A 20476-nucleotide genomic window follows, 5' to 3' on the forward strand; every position below is an offset into this window, starting at 1 on the left:
CTACTTTTATGGTGTTGTGATCAGAGAAGATACTTTGTATTTTCTCAATGTTTTCGATTTTGTTGAGCGCTGCTTTATGGCCTAAGATGTGGTCTATTACGGAGAATGTTGCATGTGCTTTGGAAAAGAATGCGTACTTTGCTGCTGTTGGGTAGAGCATTCTATACATGACTATGAGGTCTACGTGGTTGATTGTGGCGTTTGGATCTTCTGTATCTTTGTTGAATTTCTTTCTAGAAGTTCTGTCCTTTACTGAGTGGTGTGTTGAAGTCTCCTACTATTACTGTGGAACAGTTAGTTTCTCTTTTCAGTGCTGTTAGAGTTTGTTTTATGTGTTTTGGAGCCTTGTCATTAGATGTGTAGGTCTTTATTATGGTTATGTTCTTATGGTGGATTGCTCCTTTAATCATTATATAATGACCTTCCTTGTCTTTTATGGTGGATTTTGTTTTAAAGTCTATTTTATCTGAGGTTAGTATTGCTACTCCTGCTCTTTTTTGGTTGCTGTTTGCTTGACATATTTTTTTTTTCCATCCTTTGATTTTTAATATGTTTATGTCTTTGTTTCTAAGGTTTGTCTCTTGTAGACAGCATATTGATGGGTCCTGTTTTTTTTAATCCATTCTGTCATTCTCTGTCTCTTTATGGGTTCGTTTAAGCCATTTACATTCAGTGTGATTATTGATAGGTATGAGTTTATTGCTGTCAATTTGTAGTGCTTTTTTTTGTGATGCTGATGTTTTCTTTGTTCCTCTTACTCTTCTGTGCTGAATTCCTTTTGTTTGTGTATTTTTTTATTTTTATAGATTTTGTGTTTACTAAGACTTTATATTTTTCTTCTTTATTTTGCTGAGTAGGTTTGTTAACTTTCTTTGTGTTTACCTCAAAATTTACCCCATCCCTCTAAGTTTAAATCAGTTTTTAATTACTTGATAGCACCTTGACTTCCTCTCCATTTGAAAGTTCTATACCTACACTGTTTATTCCCTCTTTTATTGTTCTGATGTTGTTGTCATTTACCAATTGACCCCTCTGGTTCCCTGTTGTAAATCTTTTAGTTTTATTTTATCCTTGAGAGTTCATTATGTAGGTTGGATCTGGCTGATGCTGTCCTGTTTCCTAGATTCAGATTGTTGTCTGATGTTGTTGGCTGTCTAACTGAAGAGCTCCCTTTAATAATTCTTGTAAGTTTAGTTCGGTACTTACATATTCCCTTGATTTCTGTTTATGTGAAAATGTCCTAAATTCACGATCACATTTGAGGGAGAGTTTTGCAGGATATATTATTCTTGGTTTGCAGTTTTTTTTTTTTTCTTTCAAGTATTTATATATGTCATCTCATTGCCTTCTTGCTTGCATGGTTTCTACTGAGTAATCAGAGTTTAGTCTTATTGTTTCCCATTTGTATGTGACTCTTAGTTTTTCTTGAGCTACTCTCAGGATTCTTTCCTTGTCTTTGGTTTTGGCATTTATCAGTTTATTCTATCAAACACTGAAGGAAATGTGTTAAAATTCCCCATGATAACTGTGGCTTTGTTCTTTTTTCCTTGTAGTTCTATAAACTTTTGATACATATGTACGTTTGTATGTATGTGTACATATCTTTATTTAGATATAATTCACATAATATAAAATTCACCCATTTAAAATTTGCTTTATATATTTTGAAGCAGTGTTATTAGATGCATACAAAGTGACCTTTATTTCTGATAATATGTTTTATCTTCAAGTTCTATGTTGTTATTAATACAGCTATACCTGTTTTCCCTTAGGAGCTCTGGTGGCACAGTGATTAAGAGCTACAGCTGCTAACCAAAAGATCAGCAGTTCAAATTCACCACCACTCCCTGGAAACCCTATGGGGCATTTCTACTCTGTTCTATAGGGTCACTATGAGTTGAAATTGGCTCGATGGCAATGAGTTTTTTTGCTTTGTTTTCTCTTGGTTGGTGTTTGCATGATGTATCATTATTAATCATTTAGCTTTCAAACTTTCTGTAACTTTGTGTTTTATATGTGTCTCTTATAAATAACATAGAGTTGGATTTTTGTTTGTCATTTAACTGGAGTGTTTAATGATATTACTAATTACTGCTTTTAACCAGCATCTTATATTGTACTTTTTGTTTGTCTGCCTGTTTTATGGTTCATTTTCTGTTCTCTCTTAACTTCTTTTGAATAGTTTTATTTTTTAATCCTTCCATTTTTTTCCCCCTATACTACCTTGAAAGCTATAGATTCTGGGTGTAATTTGCTTTTGTTTCTGTAGTGGTTACTCTAAGAATTACAACAAGCAAATTTAAAGAACCTAAAGTTATTCCATTGTTTTACCCTCCTCTTGAAACATAAGGACCTTAGACTCCTTTACCTTTTTACCCTTTTCCCAAGTTGTTTGGTTCTGTGTGTGTTTTAATTCTATCTTTTTTACCCGAAAGGCATTATTATTGTTTTATAGAGTCAATATTTGTTTAAATTTACCTACATATTTGCCACTTTATTTGCTTTTAATTCCTTACCTTTTATCATCCATCTGAGATTCCTTTTGCCTAAGTAAATATTTTAGACCTACCTTTAGTGAGGACTTTCTGAGGGCAAACTCTTTTTATTTCTGTTTTTCTGAAAATATATATTTTTTCGGTTATACTTCAAAAATATTTTTTCTGGGTATAACATTCTATAATGATGGTTATTTTCTTTCAGCCCTGGCTCATTGTGAAAGCTGATATGTCAGTTCTTAGTCCCTTTGCTCATTTGAGGGTAATTTGTCTTTTTCTTGAGCAGTTTTTAATATTTTGCTTTACTTTTGATGTGATACAGTTAAAATATTATGTGTGTAAGTATAAGGATTTTTTTAAATGTTATCTGATTAGAATTTGTTTTTGAGGGGGAGATTTTTTAATATGTGCATTGGACTTTTCTGGAAGGTGTTTCTGGAAAATTCTTAGCCATATGTCCTAAAATATTGTTGCTACCCCATTATCTTTTTCTGAAACTCTAATTAAACATATATTTGATATTCTCATTCTATTTTCCATGTCTATTAATCACTCTTCTCTCTTTCCCATCTTTGTGTCTTCATTATTGTGGTCTGTATAACTTCTTCTGACTATATCTGTCAGTTTACAAATTATCTTTTCTTTTGCATGTAATTTACTGATAAATACATCCATTCTCTTTTTTCTTGTATTTTCCAGGTCACATTTTATATATTTTATAGCTTAATGTCTCCTGTACATATTTTTAAGTTCATATTTTATTTTTTAAACATGATTGTTTTTATAATCTATGTCTGATAATCTGCTGTCTCATATCTTTGAAGGTCTTTATCTATTATCTGTTTATTTATGGTATGATTCTTGGTGCCTTCTTTCCTATGCTTGATTCCATGCTTGATTATTTTTGACTTTGTGCTGCTCATTGTCCTGAAAAACATTACTTGCATGAATAATTTGAAATCTAGGATGAAGGTTCTCCAATGACTTATATTTCCTTCTTCAAGTTGTCTGGGGGCACTACCCATTCAGTTCCCTCTTAATTCAAACATAAGGCTTTAATATTTTTGGACAGTCAGGCTGTGTGAATTTGCACTGCACATCTACATGAAGGTAGGCTTATTTCTTTTCTTTTTTCTTTAATTGGAGTCTCCAAGGAGAATGCCAAAACCCAAAGCTGAACTCTGGTACAAAGGGCTGAGGCTTCCAGGTCTCAGGCAATGGGACTTGCTTTCGCTTGTTGGCACAAACCTTCTCCAACATCTTAAATCCCACATTTTTGTCAGGGCAATCCATTGTAAGTTTATTTCTTTCAGCCAAATTGTATTAGTTTTGTGCTTAGCTCCTTTAGGGGAAAAAATCACTGAAACACGATATCAAGTGTTTATTTGATGAGAAGAATGTTTTCTTCCATGTATTTGTCAGCATAGAGATTTAGGCTTTTGCTTTTCCTTTTTCCTTGTATGTGGCTTTTCTTTTTATTTGGCAGAGGTAGGGAGGGGGACCCTTATTTTACGTAAACACAGAACTATTTAAAAAAAAAAAAAAACCTAAACCTAATTAATCCATCTGCCCTATGGAATATGAAGGTTCTTGACAAAGGCAGTAAGTAGAAATAAAAGATGTATTTGAACTGCTTCTGTTTCACTCTCCAGATGCCCAACAAAACCACAGCAAATCTTCTCCCCTGATCCCTTTCAAGGCATTTATTAATTATTCTGGTGAATGAGGCTCTGTTTGAGGAATCTGCCTCTGTGTCCTTGTGGAGTTTGGCCACCATCTGAAAAAGTAATTTGGCAGAAAGAGGGAATTTCGTGTTGCTGGCTTAAGGGCTCTCAGGCCCCTAATGTGCCATTACTGAAGGTGTGTTAACAGAAGAGGTGGAAGTATTCAGCTTGATTCAGTCAGGTAACCTGCTACCAAGCAAAAGTCCAGGGGGCATCAGGTTCTAGGGTAGGTTGCCTGATAAATAGAAGGATGAATAAGCCCGCTGGGAGGAAGAAAAATGTGTAGGCAGCAACTATAGTGGTTAAGAGTTGGGACATCTGCAGCCCCACAGCCTGGATGAAATCCTGGCACTAGTACTTTTTGTCTGTGATTGTGGCCAAGTCACTTCACGTCTTTGAGCCTCAGTTTCCTCATATATAAAATGAAGAAAATAATGGCACCTTCCATTTCGGGTAGTTGTGAGATCAGCGAGATAATATTTGTGAAGTATTTAGGGCAGTGCCTGGCATAGAGTAAGTGCTGAGAACATATTATCAAAACAAAACCTGTTGCTGTTGATTCTGACTCATGGTTACAGAGTGGAACTTCTTCATTGGATTTTCTTGGCCACAGTTCTTACAGAAGCAGATTGCTTGGCATTTATCTATGACCCACCTAGGGACCCTAAGAGCATAGTAGTTAGCTATTATTATCTTTGATTTGGGGGGCAAAAACGTTACTTCTTTTTCTACATCCAGGACAAACACAGGGGCACTTTCTGGGTGAATGTAGCCTGTGCTTTTTTTTTTTTTGTCACTTGACCTAATCTCAGCTAGTGGAGGGGAAAGGGCATTAGGCTTGGGATCCAAAGATCCACTTTCAAGTACTTTCTTCTCTACCAATTAGCTGAACAATTTAGGAAAAAGTCCTTATCCTTTCTGAGCTTCAGTTTCCTAATCTGTCTAGCGGGGACACTCATCAGGACCTCAGTGGTGTATTGTGACTATCAAATTAGGTAACTAACTCATAACACATGTGCTATGTAGGATGGAAACCACTTTATGAATATACAGTGGCAGCAGTTATAGCTGCCAATATGGATGTCATGTGGGCTATCAGTGTACTCATACTCTCTTATGACCAGAGTCCCAAGGACAGACTAGGAAGGGAAAAGTAAAAGGGGCCAGAATCATCCTAACCCCTAAACGCCTTTACTCCCTGGGCATGGGACAGAAGTATCACTCTCATAGATGCCGGGTAGATCTTTGCAGGGCTAGTCCCTGAAGGCAGGTTTATTTCTGATTCACCTTTATCCTGAGGTTAAGCCCTTTGGGGTCCGAAGAAAGATTTCCTTTTATTCTCATCTTTTCGGGATGGCTCTGGGCTGTGATTTCTAAGCCCCTCTCTTTGTGCAAACATTAAAACCAAAGGTCAAATTTGCCTCAATTGGCAAATATCTCCAAGGCAAAAGCCAATTCTGCATTCCATTTATCCTTGTTTTCTGTTTTCCTTCATTTTGGCCTGGTAATTCCATCACGTTTTGTCACTAATTTGATGCTTTCAAGGATTTTTAAAATATTTTTAATCCAGGACTTAAAAAAATTTTTTTTTCCAGTGGGAGGGTTAATGTGACTAGCGTAGTATACCTTTGAGAGAAACAGAATTTGCATTCCACAATGTTTCACCTAGGCCTAAAAAGACTACCTTCCCCAGTTTTCCCAGGGCTCTCCCAGTTTTAGCCCTGAAAGTCCTGCATTCTGGGATATCCTGTAATTCCAGGAAAACTGAGATGATTGGTCATACAACCAGGGCCCCCAAGCAACACTGGTACCTGAACAAAGTACTTTTAAACCCACGTTATCTACATCATGTTTTCCCCTTACTTAAAAAGTTTCTCTTCTTAAAGAGAATATATGTACATATGCGTGTGTGTGTTTAATAAAAAAGGGTGCTTGTATTACTCTGTCGCTATATTTTTTTTTTTTATAACACATAGCCATTATTTTCTACTTATACCCTCAATAATTGGCAAGATAAGCACTCTTGTAGATAAACTTATGGCTTCTTGATAAAATCAGGCGTAGACAGGATCTTGTCTTGGTTTAAATCATAAATAGATAAGTTTGTTAACTCAGCTGATTCCATCATCGTTGTTAGGTGCAGATGAGTAGGTTCCGACCCATAGCAACCCTCTGTACCATGGAACGAAACACAGCCCTGTCCTCCACCATCCTCACAATAATTGTTATACTTGAGCCCATTGTTGCAGCAACTGTGTCAATCCATCTCATTGAGGGTCTTCCTCTTTTTCGCTGACCCTCTACTTTACGAAGCATGACGTCCTTCTCCAGGGACTGGTCCCTCCTGATAACATGTCCAAAGTTTGTGAGACTAAGTCTCACCATCCTTGCTTCTAGGGAGCATTCTGGCTGTACTTCTTCTAAGACAGATTTATTTGCTCTTCTGGCAGTCCATGATATATTCAATATTCTTCACTTACACCATAATTCAAAGGCATCAACCCTTCTTCAGTCTTCCTTATTCACTGTCTGATTTTCACGTGCATATGAGGTGGTTGAAAATACCATGGGCTGGGTCAGGCACACATTAGTCCTCAAAGTGACGTCTTTGCTTTTTAACACTTTAAAGAGGACTTTTGCAGCAGATTTGCCCAATGCAATGCACTGTTTGATTTCTTGACCGCTGCTTCCATGGGTGTTGATTGTGAATCCAAATAAAATGAAATCCTTTACAACTTTGATATTTTCTCTGTTTATCATGATGTTGCTTAGTGGTCCAGCTGTGAGGTTTTTTGTTTTCTTTAGTATTGAGGTGCAATCCATACTGAAGGCTTCTGTCTTTGATTTTCATTAGGAAGTGCTTCAACTCCTCTTTACTTTTAGCAAACAATGTTGTGTGATCTGCATATCACAAGTTGTTAATGAGTCTTCCTCCAAGCCTGATGCCACATTCTTCTTCATAGAGTCTAGCTTGTCAGATTATTTGTTTAGCATACAGATTGAATAAGTATGGTAAAAGGGTACAACCCTGACTTTACAATACACAGTGTTTACTTGTTCAGTTCTAACGACTGTCTCTTGATCTATGTTCAGGTTCCTCATGAGCACAATTAAGTGTTCTGGAATTCCCATTCTTCTCAATGTTATCTATTATTTGTTATGATCCACACAGTCGAATGCCTTTGTATAGTCAAAAAAACACAGATAAATGTCTTTCTGGTATTCTCTGCTTTAAACCAGGATCTATTTGACATCAGCAATGGAATCTCTCATTCCACGTCCTCTTGTCAATCTGGCTTGACTTTCTGGCAGTTGTCTGTGAATGCACTGCTTCAATGACTTTTGAGTTACCTTCAGCAAAATTTTATTTGTGTGTGATATTAATGATATTGTTCAATAATTTCCACATTCTATTGGATCACTTTCTTTAGAATGGGTACAAATATGGATCTCTTCCGGTGGGTTGGCCAGGTAGCCGTCTTCCAAATGTCTTTGCATAGTGCTTCCAGCATTGTATCATTAGTTGAAACATCTCAATTGGTATTCCATCAATTCCTGGAGCCTTGTTTTTTTTGCTGATGCCTTCAGTAAAACTTGGACCTCTTTCTTCCGTCAGTTCTTGATTATATGCTACCTCCTGAAATGGTTGAACATTGACCAATTCTTTTTGGTACAGTGATTCTTTGTATTCCTTCCATCTTCTTTTAATGCTTCCTGTGTCATTTAATATTTTCCCTGTAGAATCCTTCACTATCACAACTCGACGCTTGAATTTTTTCTTCAGTTCTTTCAGCTTGAGAAATGCCATGTGTGTTCTTCCCTTTTGGTTTTCTAACTCCAGGTCTTTGCACATTTCATTATAATACTTTGTCTTCTCAAGCTGCCCTTTGAAATCTGTTCAGCTCTTTTACTTCATCATTTCTTCCTTTAGCTTTAGCTAGTCTACATTTAAGAGCAAGTTGCAGAGCTTCTTCTGATATCCATTCTGGTCTTTCCCTTCTTTCTTGTCTTTTTAATGGCCTCTTGTTTTCTTCATGTATGATGTTCTTTTTTTTATTATTATTAACTTTTATTGAGCTTCAAGTGAACGTTTACAAATCAAGTCAAACTGTCACATATAAGTTTATATACACCTTACTCCGTACTCCCACTTGCTCTCCCCCTAATGAGTCAGCCCTTCCAGTCTCTCCTTTCATGACAATTTTGCCAGCTTCCAACTCTCTCTATCCTCCCATCCCCTCTCCAGACAGGAGATGCCAACACAGTCTCAAGTGTCCACCTGATACGAACAGCTCATTCTTCATCAGCATCTCTCTCCTACCCACTGTCCAGTCCCTTTCATGTCTGATGAGTTGTCTTCAGGAATGGTTCCTGTCTTGGGCCAACAGAAGGTTTGGGGACCATGACTGCCGGAATTCCTCTAGGCTCAGTCAGACCATTAAGTCTGGTCTTTTTGTGAGAATTTGGGGTCTGCATCCCACTGATCTCCTGCTCCCTCAGGGGTTCTCTGTTGTGTTCCCTGTCAGGGCAGTTATCGGTTGTGGCCGGGCACCAACTGGTTCTTCTGGTTTCAGGATGATGTAGGTCTCTGGTTCATGTGGCCCTTTCTGTCTCTTGGGCTCTTAGTTGTCGTGTGACCTTGGTATTCATCATTCTCCTTTGATCCAGGTGGGTTGAGACCAGTTGATGCATCTTAGATGGCCGCTTGTTAGCATTTAAGACCCCAGACGCCACATTTCAAAGTGGGATGCAGAATGTTTTCATAATAGAATTATTTTGCCAATTGACTTAGAAGTCCCCTTAAACCATGGTCCCCAAACCCCCGCCCTTGCTCCGCTGACCTTTGAAGCATTCAGTTTATCCCAGAAACTTCTTTGCTTTTGGTCCAGTCCAGTTGAGCTGACCTTCCATGTATTGAGTATTGTCCTTCCCTTCACCTAAAGTAGTTCTTATCTACTAACTAATCAGTAAAAAACCCTCTCCCACCCTCCCTCCCTCCCCCCCTCATAACCACAAAAGTATGTGTTCTTCTCAGTTTATACTATTTCTCAAGATCTTATAATAGTGGTCTTATACAATATTTGTCCTTTTGCCTCTGAATAATTTCACTCAGCATAATGCCTTCCAGGTTCCTCTATGTTATGAAATGTTTCACAGATTCGTCACTGTTCTTTATCGATGCGTAGTATTCCATTGTGTGAATATACCACAATTTATTTAACCATTCATCCATTGATGGACACCTTGGTTGCTTCCAGCTTTTTGCTATTGTAAACAGAGCTGCAATAAACATGGGTGTGCATATATCTGTTTGTGTGAAGGCTCTTATTTCTCTAGGGTATATTCCAAGGAGTGGGATTTCTGGGTTGTATGGTAGTTCTATTTCTAACTGTTTAAGATAACGCCAGATAAATTTCCAAAGTGGTTATACCATTTTACATTCCCACCAGCAGTATATAAGAGTTCCAATCTCTCCGCAGCCTCTCCAACATTTATTATTTTGTGTTTTTTGGATTAATGCCAGCCTTGTTGGAGTGAGATGGAATCTCATCGTAGTTTTAATTTGCATTTCTCTAATGGCTAATGATCGAGAGCATTTTCTCATGTATCTGTTAGCTGTCTGAATATCTTCTTTAGTGAAGTGCGTGTTCATATCCTTTGGCCACTTCTTGATTGAGTTGTTTGTCTTTTTGTGGTTGAGTTTTGACAGAATCATATAGATTTTAGAGATAAGGCGCTGGTCGGAGATGTCATAGCTGAAAATTCTTTCCCAGTCTGTAGGTGGTCTTTTCACTCTTTTGGTGAAGTCTTTAGATGAGCATAGGTGTTTGATTTTTAGGAGCTCCCAGTTATCTGGTTTCTCTTCGTCATTTTTGGTAATGTTTTATATTCTGTTTATGCCTTGTATTAGGGCTCCTAACATTGTCCCTATTTTTTCTTCCATGATCTTATCGTTTTAGTCTTTATGTTTAGGTCTTTGATCCACTTGGAGTTAGTTTTTGTGCATGGTGTGAGGTATGGGTCCCGTTTCATTTTTTTGCAAATGGATATCCAGTTATGCCAGCACCATTTGTTAAAAAGACTATCTTTTCCCCAATTAACTGACACTGGGCCTTTGGCAAATATCAGCTGGTCATATGTGAATGGATTTATATCTGGGTTCGCAATTCTGTTCCACTGGTCTATGTATCTGTTTTTGTACCAGTACCAGGCTGTTTTGACTACTGTGGCTGTATAATAGGTTCTGAAATCAGGTAGAGTGAGGCCTCCCACTTTCTTCTTCTTTTTCAGTAATGCTTTGCTTATCCGAGGCTTCTTTCCCTTCCATATGAAGTTGGTGATTTGTTTCTCCATCACATTAAAAAATGTCATTGGAATTTGGATCGGAAGTGCATTGTATGTATAGATGGCTTTTGGTAGAATAGACATTTTTACTATGTTAACTCTTCCTATCCATGTATGATGTTCTTGATGGCATTCCACAACTCATCTGGTCTTCTGTCATTAGTATTAAATGTGTTAAATCTATTCTTTAGAGGGTCTTTAAATTCAGATGGGATATATTCAAGGTCATACTTTGGCACTTGTGGACTTGTTTTAATTTTCTTCAGTTTTGACTTGAACTTGCATGTGAGCGATTGATAGTCTGTTCCATGGTCAACCTCTGACCTTGTTCGGACTTATGATATTGAGCTTTTCCATTGTCTGTTTCCACATATGTAGTCTATTTGGTTTCTGTGTATTCCATCTGATGAGGCTCATGTTTATAGTCACTGTTTATGTTGCTGAAAAAAGATATTTGCAATGAAGAAGTCATTGGTCTTGCAAAATTCTGTCATGCAATCCCTGGTGTTGTTTCTATCACCAAGGCCATATTTTCCAACTACCAATCCTTTGTTTCCAACTTTTGGATTCCATTTGCCAATGATTATCAATGCATCTTGATTGCATATTTAATCAATTTCAGACTGCAGAAGTTGGTAAAAATCTTCAGTTTCTTCATCTTTGGCATTGGCGGTTGGTGAGTAAATTTGAATAATAGTAGTATTAGTTGGTCTTCCTTATACCAAAAACCCATTGCCATTGTGTCAATTCTGACAGGACAGAGTAGAACTGCACCACAGGGTTTCCAAGGAGCACCTGATGGATTCAAACTGCTGACCTTTTGGTTAGCAGCCATAGCACTTAACCACTACACCGCCAGGGTTTCTAGTCTTCCTTATAGGCATATGGATATTATCCTGTCACTGACAGCTGTGTACTTCTGGATAGATCCTGAACTGTTCTTTTCATGATGATCATGACGCCATTCCTCTTCAATTTGTCATTTTCATGATAGTAGACCTTATGATTGTCCAATTCAGAATGGCTAATATCAGTACATTTCAGCTCACTAATACTTTTTCTTTTAATGCCTAGGATATAGATTTTTATGTGTTCTATTTCATTTTTGACTGCTTCCAATTTTCCTAGAGTCATACTTTGTACATTTCACATTCTAATTATTAATGGATGTTTGTAGCTGTTTCTTCCCATTTTAAGTTGTGCCACGTGTCTATCATCTTGCTGTACTGTGGTGGCTTGTGTGTTGCTGTAATACTGGAAACTTTGCCACTGGTATTTTAAATACCACCAGAGTCAACCTTGATAGGCAGGTTTTAGTGGAGCTTCCAGACTAAGACAGACTAGGAAGAAGGGTTTGGCAGTCTACTTATGGAAAAATTAGCCAGTGAAAACCTTATGAATAGTTGATTCCATAAGCACCTCAATTTATTAAGCATTTTTAATGTTCAATGAATTGTTTATATTCCATGATTTTTTCACACCAATATGTTTCCATCATTTCTATTTTGCAAACACTTTCACATTCAGTATCCTATCCCATGTATTTACCCTCACTACAACCCAATTTCTACTGTTATAGAAAAGATTAGGTCGCTCAGTAAAGAGCAGAAACATTATGCAAATTTAATATTTGATTCCTAACTTAGAATTCATTTACGTTTCATGAGGACATGTATGAGTTTTCTATTGTTGCATAATGAATTAATAAAAACTTAGCGGCTTAAGATAACCCACATTTACTATCTCACAGCTTCCAATAGTCAGGAGTCTGGGGATGGCTTAGCTGCATCCTCTTAATCTAGGTGTCAGCCAGGTTGCATTCTCATCTGGAGCTTGGGTTCCTCTTCCAAGCTCATTCAGGTTGTTGGCAGAGTTTAGTTGCTTGCAGCTGTAGTGCTGAGGCCCTTGGCTCTAGAGGCTACCCTTCTCCACAGGTAGTTCACAATATGGCCATTGGTTTTCTCAAGGCTAGCAGGAAAGTGTGTCTCTTCAGGAAGGGCCCAGACCTGCTTTTAATAGATTCTGCCTGACGACGTTGGGCCTACCCTGGCTAATCTCTCTTTTGATTAATCAACTGATTAGGGACCCCAGTTATATCTGCACATCCCTTCTCCTTGGACACGTAACATAACACAATCATGGTACTGATATTCCAATACCTTTGCCATAATCTATTGGTTAGATGAAGATCACAGGTTTCACCCCCACTCAAGGGGAGAAGATTACAAAATGGTATAATTCATTGGGATATGTTTTACACAGGAGGTAAATATAGAAAATGTTGAACACCTAGAATAAAAGAAGACTGAAACATTCACTACCTGTGATGTTGTCGATGTTGCAGATTAGCAACCTGAAGGAAAATATGGTGTATCAGTTCCAAGTGGCGGCCATGAACATCACTGGATTAGGAGAATTCTCAGCAGCAAGCACATCCTTCAAATGTGAGGAGTGGACCATTGCTGTTCCAGGTAAACCATAGAAACCGTGTCTCAACACCGGGGTGTGGGCCTTCTTTCAATGGAACCTACAACTTGAAACTAAATTAAGGGGTTATAAAGATAACTTCCATGAGAAAAGAATTCTCTTGGATCCTAATGTTAACCTAAAATCGTTTTACAGTAATATTAGATAATAAAAATACCAAAGGAAAAAAACAAACCAGTTGCCGTCGAATTGATTCTGACTCATAGTGACCCTATAGGACAGAATAGAACTGACCCATAGGGTTTCTAAGGAGCTCCTGGTGGATTCAAACTGCGGACCTTTTGGTTAGCAGCCACAGATCTTAACCACTACGCTACCAGGGTTTCCATATTAGATAATAGATACCAATATAAAACTGAGTATAAATTTCTTATGTGTGTATTCCAAATAAATCCTGAAGCCCCCATGGCTTGGCCTCTGCAAGGAGTGAGATTGAAACAAGCACACAACATGAGCATTAAATGATAATCTAAAGGAAATTCCAATCTTTACTTGTGCTTCTTAAAGGCCATTAAATTAAAGAGCATCCAATTCACATCCCATAGTGAAATTTCTCAAAACCTCCTCTGACATTCACCAGTTCTCCTGCATTCTCCCGCTGCTCTAGAGCCCCGCGTTTACCAACTCAGTCTCCCTTTCAGCCCTAGTCTTGTGACTTCTCTTCCTTTTTATTTCTCCCCTCCTCCCTGTCCCATAGCTATTCATTATGTAACACAGATCAATTTAACATCCCTGCTTAAAGCTGGTGGCATAGTGGTTAAGTGCTACGGCTGCTAACCAAAGGGACAGCAGGTCGAATCCGCCAGGTGCTCCTTGGAAACTCTGTGGGGCAGTTCTACTCTGTCCTATAGCATCGCTGTGAGTCAGAATCAACTCGACGGCACTGGATGGGCTTAAGGCTTAAGCCCAGGCCCCTCTCCACTTACCTATCTAGTTCATTCTCTTTCTACACGTTTTCCCAATTCTGCATCACAAGAAAGATCCTGGAACCTGACTGGCAGATACTCTCCTTTGGAGGTAATCATAACAGGTGGTTGGGTGGGCAGAGAGGGCAAATGGGAACACGACAGAGACTCTTGCCTATAACACTGAGCAAATTAAAAACTGAATATAAACAAATTTACTAAACCATTATGATTCAAACTGGCAACATTACTGTATTTGAAGGATGATTCTATTTTGCTTCCAGTGTTACTGAAAGAAGTATTTTGAGTGCCACGAAAGGGCTGAATTCTCCCACCTGGATTGGTATTCCACATATTTAACATTGATATGGCACCAGCATGGGCTGCATCAGAACAAGAGGCCATACTAGGGCATACTGGGTCTCAGTCTACCCACTTCTTCTATTTGAAACCCTAGTGCTGTAAGAACCACCCCTTTGCTTTCACTTAGTGAGCACCCATCTGCATCATTTCTGTGCCAAGTATAAATAAAAAGAATACAAGAGAAGCTCAGTTACTCACTCAACTTCAACAAATAACCAGCAGGCAAACACACCACTTCTCCTTGCACCTCCTGGATGCCAGTTAATATATCTTAAGTTCTTTCTGCCACCTCAACAAGAGCAAATCTAGCTTCAAATTCTTTAATTCCTGAGTAAAGCTAAAATTTGACTGTCTATAGAAACTAAAATTCTGAGCATGCCTGTGGAAAATGCTTTGATAGAAAACATTGTATTTGGCAAAAAAGGTTGCAGAGTGACAGTGAGTTAATTCAAAGGAGAAATGACTGGGACAGTCCTCCACCCTACTGACCCTCATCTCTCAGATCCATCCTGGACTTCCTGAAGAGTGTTGGGCAAGCACTTATAGAAGAGTACTATGGGTGTCTGTTGGCATCACTCCAGTTTATAGGTGAAGAAACGGAGACTTGGGTTAAAAGATACATTGAAGGTCACACAGGTAGTAAGTGGCAGAGTTAGGATTGGTAGGTAGGTCTTCTGATTCCTAGACTAGAGGTGCTAGGAAGCCACAGATCGTAGCTCCTCCTCTATAAAGTAGGGGTGGCAATACACTTTGGATTCCTTACTGGGTTCTGAGGATGACACAAGAATGGTGGTCGCAAAAGCTTTTTGCAAAACAGAGCATGCTCTGTAAGTGTAAGGTATTGATAATTATTTAAACCAATTTCCACAGAAGACACTGTGGAAACTCAAGGATGACTCATACCTTTCATTCAAGATTAAGAAAATTCTCTTGTACAAACTAAGGACACATGTCCTAGAATTTTCACCAAGGGCGTAGCTACACAATCTTTTGTTAAAGAGATTAAGCCTGTGACTGATGGATCTAACCAACCACCATAGCAGAAAACCCATCAGCTTAGACTGAAAAGGACAGAGAAATTCTATTGGTGGGAAACAGGCCAAAGGAGCTACATCTGTTGTCCTCCAAGAAAAGCAGCTCAGAGATGAGCAGAATTGTTGGAAGGAGCAAAAGAATCAGTACCTTCATGGATCCCAAAGGTGGGGCTACAGCCTCATAAATTCAAGGAGTCATATCTTTGCCAACTTGGTTCCGAAGTGTAGGGCTGCTGTTAAGGTGTGCCTGGGGGATGGGGCTGCTACCCAAAGGAGAGGGAGTGGGGCTGCCATGCCCAAGGGGCAAAAGAACGGGGCCTGCAGGGCTGGGGTGGCAGGGTGAGATTACCACTCAGATGGACTAGGAGAATGGGGCTTCCCAAAGCAGAGGGAGCAGAGTTGTAGTCTCACTGGGCTTGGAAGGTAGAGCTGAAGCCCAGGATGGAGGGTGTGACCAACACCCAGAGTCTGGAGGGTGGGGCCATTGCCCCAGTGGTCTCAGAGAACAGGAGATTATTTTCAAGCCTTGAGAGCTAAAGTAATTTTTTCTGATGGGTTTTGGACTTGCTTGGTGCCTATTATCCCTTCTTTTCCTCTAATTTCTCCCATTTGTGATGGAAATGTCTACCTTGTACCTGTTTTACCATTGTTTTTTGGAAACAGATAACTCATCTTCTAGATTTCACATGTTCACAGATGAAGAATTTTGTCCTAGGATGGAATACCTCTAAAGTCTCACCCATATTTGATTTAGATGATGCAGAAGATGGGATTTTGGACTTGGAGTTGGTTTAAGACTTTTAGGATGATATAATGGGGTGAATGTGTTTTGCATGTGGCAAGGATGTGAATTTGGGGGACCAAAAGGTGGGATGTTATGTATTGAATTATGTCTCCCCAAAATATGTGTTGTAAATCCCAATATTTTGCCAAGTAAAGGGCCAAATAAACATTGAACTATCTATTGCAAAACACAAAGAATAGCATGATAGAGGCTGTGTTTATAGTTGGCCTTCAGGCCAGTGTGAGTCACTTTAGGGGATTATGATTGGTTTGTTAGAAATCAGTTGTTATCTAAAAAGAAAGAAAGGAAAATAAGTAAATATATCACCTTCACTGCAGCTGGTGGTCATGCAAAGATAAGGTAATTAGTTAGTGTTTAGAACTCTCCCAAGAGATCAAAGAGTACACGCACAGGGTGCAAATTCTGGCCTTCTACCAATAAATAAAGATGACCGAAGAATTGGTTGAATGTAGCATGGATTGCCAGAAGAACGAAAAAATCTGCATGGAAAAAGTACAGCCAGAATGCTCCTTAGAGGCAAGGATGGCAAGAGTTGGTCTCACATACTTTGAACATATTTTCAGGAGTGACCAGTCCCTGAAGAAGGAAATCATGCTTGGTAAAGTAGTAAAGGGTCAGTGAAAAAGAGGACGACCTTTAATGAGATGGATTGACACAGTGGCTGCAACAATGGGCTCAAGCATAGCGATGATTGTGAGAATGGCTGAGAACTAGGCAGTGTTTCATACAAGAGAACATAGGGTCTGTGAGTCGGAACCTACTCAATGGCACCTAACAACATGATGAGGCTCAATAAGTTACTTGGCTTCTCTTCATCGTTTCGGAGATGAATGAGATAAATGAATGTAAAATACCTGACAGTGTTTAGCACAGATTCAAGCCCCACAGGTTTGTGTCTATTTATTTTGGCAAAGGTTCTTTGTAAGTCATAAACTGTCATTCGTTTTTACCAGTATATGGGATATATGCTTTCGGGGAAAGATTTCCTTCCAACTGGGAGCTGTTTTGTATTATATTCCTTTTTTCTTTGAAAGAAGTGTTACTATCTATAGTCACATGCCATCAAATGCAGTTGTTTTCTTCATACTAATTGAGATTTGGAAGGATTTTCAGATCATTTTCCAAAAATAACCTAAAACTGAATCTGCAACTAAATTAAACAGTTCTGATAAAGAATTTTAATCCAGGCACGTTTGCGGGCTTGAGAACAGCCTGAAGGAAAGTTTTATTATAGACACTGAGAGGCACCTTGCACTGGACTTCACCACCCATTAAAGGGGTGGAATGGATTGATGGAGAGCAGCTGTTGGAAGACGATGTGAGAAAGACCACAAAAATACATATTTCCATGAGGATGCTAGAGTAAAAGGCGAAAGAACACGAGCATCAGATTCAGCTTTAATGCCTTAGGTGTGGTTCTAAATTGACATATATTAGATTTTTCACGTCTACAATATGTTTCAATTCATTGCTTTCACTCTCTCAGGACCTCCACACGATCTCAAGTACAGTGAAGTCAGGAAAACCTCCCTGGTTCTCCACTGGAAGCCGCCAGTCTACTCTGGACGGACCCCGGTGACTGGTTACTTTGTGGACTTGAAGGAGGCCAATGCCAGAGATGACAAGTGGCGAGGACTCAACAAGGCGGCTATTAAGAACAACTACCTGAGGGTAATAGGATGCTGGTAGTTTTAGAAACCGTCTTTACAGAGGAGAACTGCTCTATTAAAAATGTTAATGTTAAAGTTAGCAAGATAAAGCAAAACAGCTCTGCACTGGTCTGTTTCATATATTGAGTTCTTGGTAAAATTCTGTTTGGTGGTTAGGCTTGAGGGTACTTTCTGCTGCTTTTTAAACAGTTTGGTGTATTTAACCTGAATACCTCACTTTGAAAAACATCTGTCAGTTTCCTTCTCTCTCTTCTTTCCCTTGTTGCCCTATCTTGTCCAACTTGCATTTTTGTTATTCAGTCTTAAAACATTACGGCTTTCCATTCCTGCCTGTAATTTTTTTTTACTCAAGGGTGCTATTTTTACAGAGTTCACACCAGTTGGCCTTTAACTGCTGATTCTTTGGTGCTATGCTCTTTCTCTTTACTCACTCCATCAAGCTTGTGCTAATGTGAGCTCTCAGAGATTAGTGGAGTGGACTTGTTCAACTCTTGACCTTATCCTCACCCTTATTCATGTCACTGCCCTCCAAATTCTTCTAGAGTTTTCTAACTGAACTAATTCCTAACTCTATCTACCAAAGACTGTTCTGCTATAACCACTGAGTCCCTAACTTGTACCAAATGGAAATCTTGAAAAAATGATTTCCCCTATTGTTAACAGTGATATGTGGAGGCCCTGAGTTCACAGCAGGGCCTTAGAACTATGGAAAATATGATCCTATTTCTTATGATTTGAATGAAGTGTGACTTCACCACAGTCATGCAGAAAGCTGCACACTGGATGGAACTGTTGTTATAATTGGCCACTTCCCATTCAGTGAGCCATGAAGATACTCAGAGTATTATTCCTAGTCTAACAGATCTCTTCCATCCACTTACCACCATGGACTGAAGTCCACGCCATCAGTCTGTTGCTCTCTGGGGTGAAGGCATTTACAGTCCCTGTAAAGAAAATGTAGATTTCTCCTCCAGTAGGGGGTACCCATAAGTCATTATACCTAATAGGCCATTAACTCAATTTGGCTTATGCCAATCAGCTCTCCAGCCCCTTCCAAAGCCCTGAGGAAATAGAAAAGGTCACATTTCATGAGAAAGAGAAAAGGTCCAGAAAGCCTGGAGCATAGGATGCTGTTTGGTTGTTGGGATAAATCAGAAGACCTCTAGATTCAAAGTAACCCCCAAAGGGCAGCATAAAATAAAGGTCAGAAACATCCTGACGGTGGCGGTATGTGTATACAGCTGGGATGAGGGTTTCCAAATCCTCAGTCTGCCCCAGAGCAGGATCTCAAGAGCCTGAGGCAGAACTGGGCTTAGATCAAGCAAAACAAGGGTGGGGTGCCAAGCCAAGGAGACCCACAGCCCAGAAAAATGGGCAGAGCCCTTGGACAGACAGACAGTTCACATGGAAAAAATATCAGAGTTTAAACATATCAAAGAACAGTTAATGTCACTCAGCAAAAAGAAGAAGCAGGGCAAATTTAAGAGCAAGAAAGTGACACTGAGATTATGCCCAACAAACCTAGAGACGAACTTCCTACAAGGTCTAGAGATTCCATTGATTTATGATCTTATATTTTATCAACAGCTTATAAAATGGAAATAGGATTATTGATTTTTCTCATTATAAAACTAACACACACACATTAAGAAAAATCCAAACAATAAAATATAAAGAAGATAAATATCCTGTAATCTCCATACCCATTTTGGTATATATGCATTGGTCCAGATGTTTTATATTCAGAAGTTTTTCAAGCCTATACTGGAGACTTATATAATCATTAACATATTTTTAAAGTATAGCCTGATAAACTTAAGTTGGACAGGAGAGACAGTTCCACCAGTGGGAGAATTTAGTGTTGTTGTAGCCAGAGCATAGGGGGCCGACTCGTTTCTGCCAGAAGCAGCCACATTCATTTCAGCACAGTGGTGTCATCAGGGGCTACGGGATGTGGACCACACTGGATGACACCATCAGAGGGAGTGACACCAAAATGATTGGAAAATTTTTGTGCCGTGTTTCAACGGAAATTTATTATCTTTTATAAAAAAATCACTATAGTTAGTTAGAACAACAAAACATTTTTCGTAAGCCCAGCTTTACATGTATCAATATACCTAAAAAACAAGGTTAAAACTCTATGCTAATTTACTTTTTGAACCTTCTAATGCGCTCTGGTCAGAGCTGTCATTATTACCCAATTACGGTGACTCTTTGAATCACGTGGTTTTTTCTGCACATTCCATAAGCATGCACTGTTGTTTTCATTATTTTGTTGTTTTTATAGTCACTGATTTTGTCAAATTTTCTGGTGTTTTAGCTACAATATTGTGGTAATTAATATTTGTGAACCTATATCAGTAACTTTTTTGAGAATGAAGTAGTAATTAAAGGGAAAGGAGGAGTGATATATGGGAATTACAATTTACGAATTACATTAATACAAAAAAAATTACTAAGGATTCTGTATGATCTGGTACGGGAGTAGGCACGTGGGAGGGTGAGACCTGAGTTATGGCACTGGGTGACATCAACCATAGTGACGCCACTGTTTTAACACCAATTGTCTGGGTGTTTCTAAAAGCTAAAGCTGTGTTACTTTCAACCAAAAGAATTTAACCAAGCTTCCTCATTTTTTTTAAATT

At 38.8% G+C, this 20476-nt stretch overlaps 1 protein-coding gene and 1 long non-coding RNA gene across 4 annotated transcripts in view; one reads left to right on the plus strand and one right to left on the minus strand.

Moving 5' to 3' along the window:
• MYOM1 (myomesin 1) overlaps nt 1–20476 on the plus strand; it is a 198456-nt gene that overhangs the window by 118440 nt on the left and 59540 nt on the right. For all 3 annotated transcript variants that reach the window (XM_023543963.2, XM_064294689.1, XM_064294688.1), the window contains 2 exons: nt 12909–13035; nt 17645–17829. In XM_023543963.2, coding sequence (XP_023399731.2) covers nt 12909–13035; nt 17645–17829 — 312 coding nt within the window. The remainder of the gene's footprint in view (nt 1–12908; nt 13036–17644; nt 17830–20476) is intronic.
• Nucleotides 17659–20476, minus strand: part of LOC111749599 (uncharacterized) — a 73327-nt gene continuing 70509 nt past the window's right edge. Inside the window, exon 6 of the long non-coding RNA XR_002784824.2 lies at nt 17659–18772. This is a non-coding gene — a long non-coding RNA (uncharacterized LOC111749599). The remainder of the gene's footprint in view (nt 18773–20476) is intronic.

The sequence above is a fragment of the Loxodonta africana genome, chromosome 11, assembly GCF_030014295.1.
Source record: "Loxodonta africana isolate mLoxAfr1 chromosome 11, mLoxAfr1.hap2, whole genome shotgun sequence".
Lineage (NCBI taxonomy): Eukaryota > Metazoa > Chordata > Mammalia > Proboscidea > Elephantidae > Loxodonta > Loxodonta africana.